Source organism: Rhagoletis pomonella, unplaced genomic scaffold (assembly GCF_013731165.1).
Source record: "Rhagoletis pomonella isolate Grant_MI unplaced genomic scaffold, Rhpom_1.0 Rhpom_scaffold_00002, whole genome shotgun sequence".
Taxonomy (NCBI): domain Eukaryota; kingdom Metazoa; phylum Arthropoda; class Insecta; order Diptera; family Tephritidae; genus Rhagoletis; species Rhagoletis pomonella.
In genome coordinates, this window is record NW_023458556.1 from 64,296,292 (window position 1) to 64,312,943 (window position 16,652).

Sequence of the window (16,652 nt, forward strand, 5' to 3'; positions counted from 1 at the left end):
ACAGTTATACGGTTGTGCTCTTACGCCGAATTTCCACTAGGCATTGAAATGGCAAAAAATTTGAGGCATTTAAAAAATGCTATGTGGAAATGAATTTAATGACTATTTTTTTTAAGTAATGACAAGAACATTTTTTAATGCCCAAGTTTGTCATTAAAATTTCTGCCATTTAATGCCTAGTAGAAATCCAGCATTAGTATTGTCATAACACCAGTTCGCAGAGTGAAGAGAGCTCTCAGCAATAGAGAAAAATTAGAGGCAGAACTTTAGTATATGGACATAACGGAGTTTATGAAAACAAACAAAAAACACATAGCGAGTGCATAACAGAAGCGCGACATAGAAGATATGCATTTGTGAACTGTGTAAATAAACAAAAAAAGAAAATCAACTCAGTTCGAATAAAAGAGGTACGAAGGATTTCTTTAACTTTACGATAGCAGCAAATATTTTTTTTGCCCCTCTAACTACGATAGCAGCAAATATTTTTTTTCACTTCTGGTGGACCATTTTCTGGATTTATCTATATACTATGTGTGCAAACAAGGTTGTCCCAATACGTTTTACTTTCTGCGTATGCTTGCTTGATTTTTTGCTGCCTTTTCTTCAGTTCGAAACTTCCGTTGCTGTGGTTGTAGCAACGCGTAACCGATATTGCACCATGCTTTGAGCCTGCAGAGCTAACAGTAGCAACAACAAAAAATGGTCATATGGACCCCCTGCATTTTGACATTTTATAGTTCATTACCAACCAGAAGTTTTGCTGTGTATCTTTATACATACACATACATGTATGTATGTATGTACTACATACTAGAGCTCTAGATACCCGGGTATCGAGCAATGCAAGTAGCTCGATACTCGCTCGAAACTCGTTCATTGCTCAACTGCTCAAATGTTTGTTCAAAATTTTCGAGTTTTTGAACAATTTCATAAACAAAAGAACATTTGTAAATTGTATTTGTCAGCCATGGTACAATAAAAACAGGTAGAAGCCAAATTGACATCAAACCTACAAAAGTCAAAGTTTTCGGGAGAGTAAAAATAAAAATGAGCGTGTGTAAGGAAAAATAAAAAATTACATTTCGCTGGTTGACGTTTTTGAGTAAATTTGAAGTTTTGTTTCTATTTATTTATTTTTTTAGTTAAAATTTGTTAATTTGTATGTTGTTTTATGTTTTTAATTTATGAGTTGCAGTGTTGTTGGAGGGACTTTCCGGCATAAGGGTCATAAGAACAGCACTTGGCATCAAACGTGCCTTTCCTGTACCTCCCGGTGCATTTATGAAATCTGCTGCTTTAAAATGTTTAACGCACAGCAAGGCATTCCGCTGCAGCTCTGGCCCACAGCTGCTTTCGCAACGCTCTTTACGCGAAGGACATTGAGGCACGTTAAATGGTATCTGCTTCATATTTAACACCACATAAAAAACAACGCTTCGGTGTTGCATTTTTAACACATACATTAAGTATAAACTGCACAACACTACAAAAATTCAAATGTTAATTAAAATTTGTTATTAACGAACTTTCAAAAAAAAAAAAACAACGATATGACATTCAAAGCGTAACGAAATATAGGAAATAAAAGAAAAACAAGTTGAAGTTTAAAGGTTTGGTTCTCATGAGAGCAACGTCATTTTGGCTTCTACCTGTATTTATGTGCCTTGTTTGTCAGCAGCTGCTTTCTAATTCATGTTAAATAAATTATATTATTAAATACCTATGTAACAATCTTTGCATTATATATCAATAATTTGAAAAAATTAGAAAGTTGCTACCAAAAATGTCAATATAATAAAAAAAAACATTGCTCAAATTACTCGAAAAAACTCGAATTGCTCGAGCTCATGCTCGAAAATTTTCGAGTAATGAGCATTGAACAAGCGTGCGAGTACTCGCTGCTCATATACCCGGGCTGTTTGAAAATGTGCAAACAAATTCGAGAGCTCTACTACATACCTTTAATAAAAATGAAGTATTGTCACGACACCCTTTATATACGCATGTTTGTATGTATGTATGTGTATAATGTGTTTCAAAATGATCACTAAGGCTCTTATTATGAGTTGAATTCGATTTCCGATCTTCATGAACTGGTGGGACAAAACTTGTCCCATGTATCACATGTGGTTCATTGGATAGGGAACCTGTTAATAAATATAAAATAAATAAATTTAATGTAAATAAAAATATTTAAAGTCGATCCAAAAATTTCCAACCAACTAATTAAGACGGGTGCGTTCCATGACATCTCTATTTTGATTTACTGTTAATTACTTATTGCATGGATGAGAATTTGAGTACCAGCATGCCTTTATTCTGAGTCGTCAGCTTTTTGCATTCGGTTCAAGAAAATCTCAACTTCTAGTGTTTAACCGAACACCGGTAGGAAGCGAGCTAACTGTGAGAAGGCGAGAGAAGATTAATCGCCGCGATGTCTGAATTTGGTATCCCCGCGAAAGTGATACAGCTGTGTAAAATTACGTTGAGCAATACCACGAGTTCCACCAGAATTGGGAATGAGCTCTACGAGCTGTTTAATACCAAACGAACCACTGTCGTTTGTTTCTTTAATCTGATGTTGGAGAAGATAATGAGAGCCGCTGTAATGCACACCGCTCAGGTACAATTTACTACAAAAACTGCGAAGTCTGTTCTGGCTTTAACAAGTTGGATAAAGACTGGTACGCAGCTCTCAAGAAAATGGTCAAGAAAAAAATTGCCTTTATTTCGTGTGTGTGTCCAAAGAATTTTGACAACTGATACTTCACCAGCCTGTTGTCTCGCTCTTTCCTCAAGAAATAAAGGAACGGGCATGTATTCTGTTGCAAACATGGGTTGCCTTGTGCTCTTTTTTCACAATAAACTTAAGAATACCGTAGTAGAAAGCGTAGCAAATTTCTTAAGAACTGCATACTGGCTCAAGAAAATTTTACACAAGAAAATTTCTAAAGGCCTGTATGCAGCTCTCAAGAAAACGGTCAAGAAAAAATTGTTTCGCGTGTGTCCAAGGAATTTTGACATATTTGATACCTCACAGCCTGTTGCCTCACTCTTTCCTCAAGAAATAATGGAACGGGCATATATTTCTGTTGCAAACCTGGGTTGCCTTGTGCTCTTTTTTCACAAAAAACTTTAGAAAACCGTAGTAGAAAGCGTAGTAAATTTCTTAAGAACTGCGTACTGCCTTAAGGAAATTTTACTCAAGAAAATTTCTTAGCCATTTCTTGTACGTCATTTTATATGGAGTTTTTGCTTTTCTTGAGAGCTGCATACAGGCCTTTAGCCATTTTCTGGTGGTAAACGAGGACAAGACGAAGTAAATATATTTTGTCATCAAACAAACAGTCAGCGCATTCTCGCTTTGGCACCCACGTCACTGTTGACAGTTATAATTTCGAGAAAGTAGAGAATTTCGTTTGCTTGGGAACCAGCGTTAACACCGATAATATGTTAGCATTGAAAACCAACGCAGCATCACTATTGCCAGCAAGTGCTACATTGGACTAAGTAGGCTATTCAGTCCTCTCTCATCCGAAAACCACACTCTGTAAGTCACTCATCATGCCCGTGCTGATGTACGTATGGCTTAGGAGCATGGACAATGGCAAAATCCGATGAGGTGGGTCTTGGGGTATTCGAGAGAAAGATTTTGCGGAAAATTTACGAGCCTTTACGCATTGGCGACGGCGAATATCGCAGGCGATTTACCGATGGTCCGAGTCGATGTTTGGCCCTCGGAGTGTACGTACGTCTAAAACTTTGGATTTGGTTTCTCGTTTTTCGATCTGGAGACAGCCATGTAGCTTGATGGATCTTTTTATGGTGGAACCCAGTACTAAATAGATATCATGTTTCGGGCCCCGGCGAAGTTGACCAGCCTCATTCCGTTTTCGGTCATTGGGTCGTACAGGCTGAATTTTCCGACATTGGCGCCAAAGATCCCTTCCTTGCCCACCTTGACCAAGTACGATTTTCATTTCGTGTCGGGGGCAGCGGTCATATGTTCGCTCAGATTAGGGTTATAAAATTTAGTATCTGGCGTTACATTTAATTTTTCGGTAAGACTTAAAGCTGTCGATATATTTAGAAATAATATGCAAAGAATTATAATTTTTTATCACGTATAAACATTTTCAGTAACTTGTTAATTCAGTAACCAAGTAGATTTATGGTAAAAATATCGTCCGATAATTATTTCAAACCTTTTGGGTTTTTGTATATCTATATTATATTTAAAGGACTATAGGTTAGGCGTGGTCACTTCCCGAATTAGACAGTTCTCAAAATGGCGTCAAAGAGACTTATTCGGGAGATTAGGTATCGTAGTTAATTAGAATACATAAGTACATTGATTCAATGGGAATGAAGCCAGATAAACATATCTTATTTTGATTTAATTTATCATCAGGGAACGGATTTTGTGGAAATTGCCTTTTTTTCTGCTAAAGAGATAGACTATATATTCGATTAAGAAGGTCCACGATTTAGCTTTCCCTGATTCCATATATTTATACACATTTGATGTTGCCTTGTTTTTGCCTTTTTTAAGATATTTGCCTTTTTTGCCTTTTCTACGTTTAATTGTAAAGGGCAAGGAAATACCATTATTCCTGATAATATGAAAGTTTTAAATGTTCCATACTTAAATTGGGCGCCACTTGTATCAACTCACGCCGAGCGCACATTTAGTACATTCAAGGCTTCACTTCGCGAATGAAAATGCTGCCAGAAAACTTCAAAATACATCTTGTGGGTCAATGTTACTACAACTATAGAGATTCAAGTATTGTGAGTTAAAAACTCGAAAGGAGAAAATAGTCAAAGATTCAAAGTACAAATTGTTCGTATAATGAAAATAGTTCATAGTTTTCCTCTTTTTACTTGTAAAATAAACATCTCTAAAAAATGTATTTTTTGATTACATATTTTTCGGTTTTAGTCTTTTTTAGTGCCTTCCTTTGCATTTTTTACGATTTCTAGTGCCTCTTCCTGCCTATTTCGCTACTTTAGTTTGCCTTTTCTAGCCTATTTGGTAGAGCTGCAAAACTATCGATAGATTACACTATCGATATTTTCAGATACTATCGAGAGCCACTATCGATAGTATCGATATATCGAAATTTTAAAATGAACAGACTTAGGGACTGCACTGTTCGCCACTTTTTCGCACCTATCGAACACAACTAATATGAGTTTATTCACAAGGACATATCATTTTAAGGTTTTATTTTCTTCAATTTCATCATAAATTTTTTTAAATCAATTGAAATATACATACATACATATTTGTGAACATTCATGCATACATATGTATTATATTTTCTTCCCTTTTCTTCTGATTAAATATTTGTCCATTCTCAGAAAACTGCTCAATTCACACATGGCATGGATATTATGTTTTATGACCTTCAACGTAACAGTTACAATTACTAATTTTCAATTATCCATTTTCTTGAAACAGTTGTAAATTTTTGCTTAACAGTTGTTATCTTAAAGCACCAGTTTTCCCGTTTTGGTCATAGGACTGTCTCCTTCTAACACATAAAATTTCAATCCAAATCAAGTAAAAAAGAAGCTTCTTACAAACTGCAAGAATATTTGAAAAAGTTAGAGCTATGGCTAGGTTCTTGGAGGATAAAGGTTAATGAGAGCAAGTGTGTTCAGACAACATTTACTCTGAAGAAAGAAACTTGTCCACCACTAAAAATAAACAGCAAGGCTATACCACAAAAAGATAGTGTCAAGCACCTTGGGATGACACTAGATAGAAGACTTACCTGGAAAAATCATATAGAAAACAAAATTTCTCAAGCGAAACTAAAACAAGCAAGCCTTCAATGGGTTATAGGGCACAAATCTAAATTAAGCCTTGAAAACAAGATGTTGATTTTTAATATGATGATTAAACCATGTTGGGCATATGGAATTAGGCTTTGGGGCACAGCGTGCAATTCCATTTTGAACAGACTTCAAAGACTGCTGTCGAAAATTTTACGCACCATATGCGGAGCACCGTGGTACATAAAAAATACTAATATCCACAAAGATCTTAATGTAAATACGGTGCATGAGGCCATAAGAGGGCTAAGCACCAGTTACTCCGTACGATTAAGGAACCGCCCAATTCGGCTAGCAGGAGATCTTCTTAACCCGAGATATGCAAGAAGACTAAAAAGAAAGGATTTCTCCAATATTACCAAATGACGAGCAATATAATATATGTGGATATCCGCAATATATCAATGTCGGCTCTGGAACTCATCCTTTCAGATCGACCACCCAACACCAGTATCAGTGCGGCTCGGAAACTTGTCCTTTCCGACCGAACATAGCCTACTGGATTGTAATTACTTAAATATAGAGAAGCGAAGGCGCGGCGTGCAAACTAGTCCTTTCCACCCGCCCAGGCCGTGCGGCTCTGGAACTCGTCCTTTCAGACCGCCTGCCCAGCACGATAATCTTGTCCACGGAATCTTGTCCATTCCGACTTTAACCGATTTCTATAGTTATTTTTGTTTTAAGGAAAGTTGGTACCTCAGAGGTGGTCCCACACAAATTTGGTTTAGATCATACCATTGGATCATGAAGAAATTAACGGTACTCTTAAATTTTTATATGAGAATTGAAGTCGGTTTTGTCTTTTGCTTAAAATTTACTTGTAGTGTACATAGTTTTCATACAATCAAAATGCTTATGTGGGCATGAAGTCATGACCAAATATTACAATAAAACTATTAACAGCAAAATAAGTTCAAAGCTTTTTTTTAGATCAAAACTAAAACGAATAAAAAATCATAGAAAAATTCACTTTAAAATTAAATTATTGCATTTTTTCAGACTTATTTCGGATTTGAGTGCTCGTGCCGCCGTAGCCGAGTGCTTAAATGTGCCTACTGCCATTTGGGAGGGACATGGTTCAATATCTGGTCACAGCAATATAAAAAAAATCAAATAACGGTCGCCCTTCGGCAGACACTGGTAAACCTCTGAATTTACTTCAGCTATAAAGAAGCTTCTTTGGAGGTGGATTAAAATTGTAGATCTCTCCACAACATCAAGAAGCAGAACCCGAATCGAAGGCGAAGCTCGGTCAAGCACGTTTTCCACGCGCCAAAAACTCATCTATTTTCTTAAACTGGAAAAAGCCTTGAGAACTTTGAAAAACCCAAAACTTTTATTGCGAGGTCAAGATTTGTATGAAATAAAAAAACCGGTTTGTTCGATAAAAAAATACGGTTTATTCGATATTTGAAAAATGAAGATTCCAAAAATCGCCTATAGGTATCCAAAAAAAACCGGTGGAATCCAGTTTGGAAAAACCGAGTCAATCACCCTAATATGTACTACTTTGTGTATCTAATTTTATAGGACTCGACATTTATTAGGCTTGCTTGGGTGGAGACTTGGTGCATTTTGTTTCCGTTGTGTTTGGTGGTGTGTTGGTGCTGGGATTTACGTTGTTGCTCTCTTTCTCTGTCCTATTTAATGCAATAGTGGCATAATTCGCACTTGACCGGCACATCCAAATACCAAAATAAACTCGACAGGCAGGGCAAACAACTGTAAGTAGCAAGCAACCCCCGCCACACACGACTCTAGTGGTGGCATTGTTTATGCGGCGTTTGTATCCATATTTGGTTATTACAACTCCGTTACATACAAAGATAACAGGTTATCCCTGTATGGCTTGGCCGTACCTACTCATTTATTTTAATTTCTTATTCTCTTTACACCGGCTATCAGAGCGGTGCGTTTGTTTTGTGAGTGTATCAGGAATAAAAAAAAATGTGCTCGAATGCTATTGCGAAGGCGTCTTACGCAGATGTTGCATGTAGCGCTGTGCGTTCAGTTACACACAAATAGCGTTCGGTACGGTACGGTCGTAATATTATCTACGACACCGCTTTTCGAGGAATCCAAAGCATAAGCGGCATTTTCAGTTGCTCGTTTTAGTTAGTAGTACGTTACTCGCTACTTGCAGCAATTGCGTTATTTTGTTGTTTATCCAAATTTTATGATGGTGCTTCATGTTTGAACGTTTTAGGGCTGCGGGCGCAAGCGACTATCTTTAATGACAGTTTGTTATTGTCTTGATTTGTAGGGGTAATGATAGTAATTGAACTTCTAATTACGTGAGAGGTGCGCTTGAATTACTTAACATTTTTAAATAAATGGTCGTCGATTACAAATAAATAAATACAAATTTTACCAACTAAAAAGTTAAAATTTAATTTTTTCATTTATTGCAGCTGGTTTACTTGCAATAATTTAAAGCCATCAATTGAATACGGTTTTTTCAACATGGCGTGGCGCTTCAAAGCATCAAAATACAAGAATGCCGCACCAATTGTCCCAAAGCCGGAGGCCTGTATCCGCGACATCTGTGTTGGGTCCTATCAGACTTTCGGCAACAATATTGCCGCATCCGCCGCATTTATGGCTTTCAATTGGGAGCACACAGGTTCCAGTGTTGCCGTCTTGCCGCTAGACGATTGCGGGCGCAAGAGCAAAACTATGCCGCTGCTGCATGGCCACACAGACACTGTAACGGATTTAGAATTCTCACCATTTCATGATGGCCTCTTGGCAACTGCGTCACAAGATTGTCTCGTCAAAATTTGGCACATACCTGAAAAAGGCCTGGAGGCGTCACTCTCCGACCCGCAGTGTGTTTTTTCACATAAACAACGCCGTGTAGAGACCGTTGGCTTCCATCCAACCGCCGATGGCTTACTGCACTCCACTGCTGTGGGCTGTGTGATGCTATTCGATATAACAACACAAATGGAAATTTTTTGTGAGTGTGGAGAAATGTAAAGTGCTTCGATTTACGAAACTAATCAGCATTTTTTTTACAGCCAATAACGAGCACCCCGAGGTCATACAATCAGTCAGCTGGAAACAGGATGGCACAATCCTGGCTACAAGTTGCAAGGATAAAAATGTGCGCATATTGGATCCGCGTGTCGGCGATTCGCCCATTCAAATGGCTGCCGAGTCGCATCAAAGTATCAAAGATTCGCGCGTCGTGTGGCTAGGCAATCAGACTCGAATTCTTACAACTGGTTTTGACGCAGCTCGTCTGCGCCAGGTGATCGTTCGTGATTTGCGTAATTTCACTGTGCCTGAAAAGACAATGGAGCTCGACTGCTCCACGGGCATACTGATGCCGCTCTTCGATCCGGACACGAATATGCTGTTCCTTGCGGGAAAAGGAGACACGACTATCAATTACTTGGAAGTGAGTGACAAAGATCCCTATCTGACTGAAGGTCTGCGTCATACAGGTGAACAGACAAAGGGCGCTTGCTTGGTGCCAAAGCGCGCACTCAAAGTAATGGAGGGCGAAGTGAATCGGGTGCTGCAATTAACCTCCAACATGGTTATACCCATTATGTACCAGGTGCCACGTAAGGTAGGCAGGGTGCTCGAGAAAATAATGACTAGGACATAATACTACTGCTATATTTTAATTTTCTAGACTTATCGCGACTTCCATAGCGATCTTTATCCCGAAACAACAGGCTACAAAACGGAGTTAACTGGTAGCGAATGGCTCAATGGAGTTAACTTGCCAGTGCCAAAGATGAGCTTGGATCCAGCAAAGCGTGAATTAGGCGATACACCAATTATAGTAAGTCTAAAGAGCCTGTATAGATATTTATACACTCGGCGTCGTTGGCCTTGATTTGCATACAAACATACACTAATTCAATGTTTCACTGCGCCATTAAACAGTTCTTTGTATCGACTATTCGTATTCATTTATGTCTTCTTTCTAATTTCTATTTCCTTCTGCAAACATTAACCTTACTGATATATTCAACCACCACTTCGGACACCTTTAGGTACACCGTGGTAATTTGAATGATTTAATTAAAAATATTGAAAATAAAAAACTGTCCAACAAAACACCAACCCTAAAATCGCCCAGCAATGCGGTGGTGTCTGGTAATGTTTTGCAACAACGTAACGGCAGCGGCACCAACAATTTTTCATTGAAGACAAGCATCGGAAGTGACAAAGATGGCAGCGTCAAAACGCGTTTGAACGACCACAACGTCAGCGAATCGGAGAAGGTTGACGAGGTTGGTGGTGCGGGTTTTACTAAAGCGGATCTAATACGCAAATTTGACAACAAATACAAAACTGACTCGGAGAAAGATTTTAAAGACTCGGAATTGTCTCGGCGCTTCAGTCGCGAATCGCCGGCGGATGAGTCGACGGGCAGCAGCGAGGAAACTTCAAATGCAACTGCAACCGATTTATCATCGCCGCAGCAACAACAACAGCGTGAACGTGAAGGAAGTAGCGGCAGCGTTGGCAGTGGTGTAACCTCACCTCCCAGACCGATGCCACGCACATCACGTAACAATTCACTGGGTGACGCGGCTACTACCGCCACAATTGTAAGTGGCATTGGTGGGGATGAGGTCACACCACGTCCGCGACCGCGCACCACAGCGGCATCATCTTATAAGGTGTGCAGGGTGTTTTTCGATAGTAATGAGATGATATGATGCTAATCATCATGGTCATGTGCTCGGTCAGATTGAAGTGCAGAAAAGTGGAAGCTATTTAATCAGATTTCGTGGGAAATATGTATAGTTAAACATTAGCAAGAAAAATCAAAAAAGGTGAGAGGGAGTTTTTCAGGGTAAACCCCTTTAGCAGTTACTTTTGCGATTGTAATACCATCTCGCCACTTCAAATAGAAAATTAAAAAAAAAACGCTGTGGAAAAATTTTCCGATTTGGGTAATGTTTTGGACTAAAGGACGTTTTGTCAAATAGGTTTTAAAATTTGTTCTAAAAATGTTTTTGAAGGGCAGATAAATTTTAAAAACTGCTTGAGAAAAGGGCCCTAAATTACCTTAAAACCTTTTCGCTATTCAGGGCATTGTATGCGTGGGCATCTCTACCGCTACATTTACCGGAAGTGGTGGTCACGTACATCCCGCGGGTAGGGAAAATCATCAGATCAACAAAAATCATGCCGGCCAATCAGCTGTACATCCTTTCTTTTAAAAGCTATAAAAATCAAGATTTACCAGGAAGGTTATCCGTGTGTGCTTTTCAGAGTCACACGAAAAATATAAACGTGTGTGTAGTTTGCTCCGTCGACGTAAAGAGTGCTTTTGATAGCACGGAATATTGTCTAACAGTCAGTTTCTCGGCAATAAAAGGATCCCCATTATCATTTTAAAACCTACCCTACATATATGCGATGAAAACAAAACACCGCGGTTCCTTTTCAACAGCATTGGGTAAGTTAACTCGTATCTTTGCGTCTTAGATTCATGACATTGAACTATGTATGTTTGAAAAGTCCTTAGCCAGATATAGATCTGGGTCGTTCCGGTTATGTATTCCCTACTCTCGTACGTACGTTGTAATAGATCGTCCTTGGCCGGGAATCTGCTTATTCAGCTGAATCTTGTCTGCACTTCAAATTAAAATAAATTTTGTAATTTTGAGCCCGATATATCCCTTTCCGTTTCTATTTGACTTTTTAGTTCTGCAAATATGGTTCGTGTCTTTGTCGCACCGTCTTGGTTGTCTTTCACTTTATAATCTGCGTTGTAATTTTTGTTTGTTACTTCGATATTTGGTTTTAACGTTGTGGTTTTTCACTTTTTAACTTTTTTCTTCATTGTTTTAATTTGTCAAACTATATCTTCTGCTAGTTCTTTAAATTTTTGTTTTTATTTGTTCTTTTAACCATAACACATTTCACCGTCACACCACATTTATTAAGTAAAAAGCGTATGTACACTTTACAAATAATGTAACATGTATTTATTGATTTATCCAGCCACGCCTTGGGCCAAAACCGTTCTCAAGTAATTCAGGCGATGTTTCGTTTGATAAAGTCTTTGCTGTACCAGTAGCTCCAGGGTCACAAGAAAATATTCACAATCTATCCTCAGGCGGAACAGCTGATAATGGAGGAGATACTTTTTCTGCCCCACCACCAGTGGCTGCCACAGCACAAAACAAACCAGATTTGATTGTAGAAATTGAAATTAAGAGTAAGTGGCTAAAATCTACCTTAAATAGCTCCTATTTTTAATTATTTATTAACTTCGAAAAAATTGTATACCATAGAACCCCATGCTGATAATGTCAGCGAAAGCATTGTACAGAAAACACTGTCGACCTCCGAACGTCGGAAGGTAAGCTTTAAAAAGACCAAATGAATAAAAAAGCAAATAATGTATGCATTTCTAATACTCAAAATAATATCTAAGCTAAAATTTAACTAACACATTCTAAATGCTCTCACATAATTAATTTTTCCTTCAATTGCTAACCGTATTTTGGCAACCTACACTCAAACACATACACCACAACAGTCTTCGGCTGATGCTGATGAATCGCCCGACAAGGTTACATTTTTTAATTTTTTAGATTTTGCTTGTTACTTATTTTGATTTGAATGTCATATGTTTTCTCGTATTTGTGTAGATTTTTGAACAAACTCATTCAGAATCCTCGGAAAACTCTACTGAAGGTGATGATAAACCTGATGCGGAATTGCGGCGTTTCTCAGCTGCAAGAAGCAGTATTGCCGAACGTCGCCGTTTATATGAGAGTCGTTCAAAGAGCACGGTGGAGGAGAAATCGCAATCGCCAGTGCCATTGTAAGTTCTAGAGCTTAAAATGAAATGGCATTAGTGAAGTTATTTATTACATAATAAATGCACATAAAAGTAGGGCTAAAAGTAGATTAGTATTAAAGGCAGGCCTGGGCGGGGTTCGTAGTCGCGAAGTTGACAGCGAAAATTAACCGAAAATTAATTACTGATTCATACTCTGCCTGAATTCAGTACGCTCAATCACGCTTAATTTTCGCCGTCAACATCGTGTTTACAAACACGTGACGCCACCCCGAGGGTACTGTGCAGTGAGCGGTGCACAGGCCTGATCATAGGGCAGAAATTTAAAATTAGTGTACAAATTCTTTTCAGGCGCCGCGAGCTTTCTAAAGTCGAACCACTTAAGCCCCAACAACAGCAATCTTCTTTGACCACTCCTGCAACCGACATCAAACGTATTTCTGCACCTGAAGGCAAGCTTTTAGAGGAACGTCGCCGAAACGTTACATCCGTTATTGATGGTGGCGCTGCCATTAAGAAATCGTCCACTGAAGCGGCCATCACCACCACTCACAAACGCACCTCGACTGTTTTTGGCAAGGTTTCGAAATTCCGTCATCTAAAAGGCACCCCTGGTCACAAATCAACGCATATTGAAAATTTGCGCAATCTCAGTCGTCAGATACCGGGTGAATGCAACGGCTTCCATGCCAATCACGAACGTGTTGCTGTACCGCTATCAGGACCTGGTGGAAAAATTGCCATATTCGACTTAAGCCGTCCAGGTCGTCTACCGGATGGCGTAATACCGTCTTTGGTGAATGGCAGCAACATAATGGACTTCCAGTGGGATCCTTTCGATTCGTCACGTTTGGCTGTTGCTTGCGATGATGGCATCGTTAAATTGTGGCGCATTCCAGAAGGTGGACTTAATGAGCCCACAAATTCGCCTGAACGCGAGCTAATTGCGCACTTGGACAAAATTTACTTTATTCGATTTCATCCCTTAGCCGAAGACGTTCTTTTGACGGCCAGCTACGATATGACGGTCAAATTGTGGGATTTGCGTACTTTAGAAGAAAAAATTCTGCTCACAGGGCATACAGATCAGATATTCGACTTAGCTTGGAGCCCTTGTGGCAAGTTGGTGGCAACTGTATGTAAAGATGGCAAGCTGCGCGTCTATAATCCACGAAAGTCGGAGACGCCCATTCGTGAAGGCAATGGACCTGTGGGCACGCGTGGTGCGCGTATCACTTGGGCGCTGGATGGGCAATATATCGTTTGCACTGGCTTTGATAAGTGAGTAACCCATGAAAATGTGAGAAGGCGTGGTGTGCTTACAGTTTTACTATCTTTTAGAGTTTCTGAGCGCCAAATAAGTGTTTACAATGCACAAAAATTGAATGCACCACTCAATACAGCCAGTCTCGATGTCTCACCATCTATACTGATACCTTTCTACGATGAGGACAGCTCGACCTTATTCGTAACGGGTAAAGGCGACTCAACCATTTACTGCTATGAGATCACCGATGAGGAACCATACATTTGTCCTTTATCGCATCATCGCTGCACATCATTACATCAGGGACTGAGCTTTCTTACTAAAAACCATTGCGACGTCGCGAATGTTGAGTTCTCGAAAGCGTACAGATTAACAAACACAACTATCGAACCGCTAAGTTTCACTGTGCCACGTATTAAGGTAAATTGAAGTTACCATTTGCAAACACTTTTGTAAATTATTTATAACATTTCAGAGCGAGTTATTCCAAGATGATCTTTTTCCACCAACTCGCATAACATGGAAGCCTACAATGTCTGCGGATGAATGGTTTGCATGCAATGATAGGAAGCCGATAAAATTGAGTTTACAGCCTGACGGTATGGAAGCCTGTAAGTGTTGATCGAATTTGAAATGTGTATTTTGGTTGTATGCTATTAAAACATTTTATTTGCACTTGAAAAGTATCGTCCATCCAACAAGTGACGCCCGCCAAGAGGATTGAGCATGCGGGAAATGGTAGTAGCGGTTCGATGACAAGAGCAGAATATGAGAAAAACAAGCAACAAGAGGTAAGTAAGTGTGTTTTGTTTAATTCAAACTATGTGTGTTTTTCCATTCCTACGACAGCCGGTGCTACGTACCGGAATGACTCTGGTTTTATCCGACCAAGGGCTGTTGTTTCGGCGGTCTAACCCTGTTCAGGTCGGTGAAATCTCTTAAAATGTTGTTCGTCCATGGAGCAACATGTGTTTCGCAGTTTCTGCTCAGGGCTAGTATCGACCAGAAACCTACACCTGCTGCGTATGCCAGAGATGATTACACCCAAACTCCACTCCACCAACAACTCCTCGCCGCCACCAACAACTCCTAGTTCCTCCAACAATCTGCTCGATGTTTCAGTCCAGGATATACCCTAACGTGATATCAGGCAATTGCAATTCCTGCAATCGGACGAGCAACTACGTGGGTCCCTGTTGTGCTGCTCAGTCGCCAATTCCCCCGCGACGCGAACAAACGGCCGTCAGGCAACACCACAATTCTTTCTCCGAACATTGCAATCAGTCTCCCAAGGCACACGTAACCGAACGACCCAGATTTATATTTGGCCAAGGACTGTCACTCCAGCAACACTCCCCAAAAACTCTTTGGGGAACTTGTATGCTGCTACAACAACAACAACAATTCAACTGTAATGGACTTCAGAGTAAGATTGAGGAGATAACCGTCTTCATGGGCCGACATGGAAAATTGATAGCTGCGGTCCAAAAGACGAAGCTGCACAGCACCTTAACACTGGTAAATTTCGCAGGATACAATGTACACCGTCGAGATCGCGAGCGGTCATCACGAACCACACCGTGCAGTATAGTCTTATTGAATCAGACATCGACCGCAGGGATACCGTCCTAGAATGTCAGGGATTTGCTATCCGGTCAGGCGATGTCGCGCTCGAAATATTTAACGTTTATGTATCGCCTGTCCCCAGCTGTCCGGCAGGATACCACTCTGAAATAAGTGTGCTCCTCAGTGGTTAAAACCGTATGGTAGTTGGCAACTTCAACGCGCACCACAATCTTTGACATTTAAGCCTGTCGAATAATCGTAGGGAAAACGTATTGGTTGAGCTGATAGACGATTCGACATTCTGCCCCATGAACGACAACGCCACCACCAGGATTGTTGGTACTTCCAGCACCTCGCCAGATCTAACAATTGCTAGCGCTGGTCTGATAAATAGCATAACACTGTGACCTATGCTAACGCTGGCATCAGACCATCTGCCCATAATCATCTCCTTAAATAAGCCCACCGACTTTGCTCCCGCGGACCACCGAACCTATATCAACTTTAACAAAGCTGATTGGAACGGCCGCTAACGCTCCTTTCCCCGTTTTCTGGGCCTATCTTTAGCTGAGCTTGACGACAATGATTGAAGGATGACCGAAATAGGCGGGGCTTGGTAGTGCCGCTACAACAACAATCACAGTGAAAATCTCTTTCGGTGACCGCGCTTCATCGGACCCGGAGCGATGCGCTTGCTACTTTCTGACAATGAGCCTCTTGCTTTCACGTAGTGACGTTCAGGTAGCCATCGGGAAGGCGAAAACCACCAAAGCTGTAGGTCCCGATGAAATATGCATGCGGACGCTGAAAAAATTTGTGGGGACAGTGGTCCCATTGCTAAAACTGTGGAAACCGGCCAACAAAGGATAATACTTTAGTCCAATAACACTCCTTTCCCCGATAGCGAAGACACTTGGGGCCTTGCTATTGCAGCACCAAACGAACCACCTGAGCCCAGCGAGGCATCAGTATGGGTTCCGTAAAGTGCACAGTAACAACAGCACTGAACGCAGTAAACACTCAGATAACTCGTGGCCTAAACCGAAACTGTCCATGTGAGAGAAAGTCCTAGCAGCGTTGGATCTGTCAAAAGCGTTTGAAACCATCACACAGTGGTCCGAAAAGATAATTTACAGGAACAATATCATTTAACGAATTCTGTTTGTTTAGAAGATAAACAGTAAGGGGGGAGGG

At 40.2% G+C, this 16,652-nt stretch overlaps 1 protein-coding gene across 4 annotated transcripts in view; it reads left to right on the plus strand.

Moving 5' to 3' along the window:
* The window catches only part of LOC118733976 (coronin-7), an 81,843-nt gene that overhangs the window by 42,230 nt on the left and 22,961 nt on the right, over positions 1-16,652 (plus strand). The window contains exons 2-13 of one of the 4 annotated variants that reach the window (XM_036463636.1): positions 8,256-8,803; positions 8,865-9,421; positions 9,488-9,640; positions 9,855-10,487; positions 11,821-12,037; positions 12,114-12,181; positions 12,362-12,394; positions 12,474-12,649; positions 12,977-13,906; positions 13,967-14,312; positions 14,368-14,503; positions 14,577-14,683. In XM_036463636.1, coding sequence (XP_036319529.1) covers positions 8,308-8,803; positions 8,865-9,421; positions 9,488-9,640; positions 9,855-10,487; positions 11,821-12,037; positions 12,114-12,181; positions 12,362-12,394; positions 12,474-12,649; positions 12,977-13,906; positions 13,967-14,312; positions 14,368-14,503; positions 14,577-14,683 — 3,852 coding nt within the window. In that variant the 5' untranslated portion in view covers positions 8,256-8,307. The remainder of the gene's footprint in view (positions 1-8,255; positions 8,804-8,864; positions 9,422-9,487; positions 9,641-9,854; positions 10,488-11,820; positions 12,038-12,113; positions 12,182-12,361; positions 12,395-12,473; positions 12,650-12,976; positions 13,907-13,966; positions 14,313-14,367; positions 14,504-14,576; positions 14,684-16,652) is intronic. The other 3 variants (XM_036463637.1, XM_036463638.1, XM_036463639.1) reach the window with 3 other exon arrangements.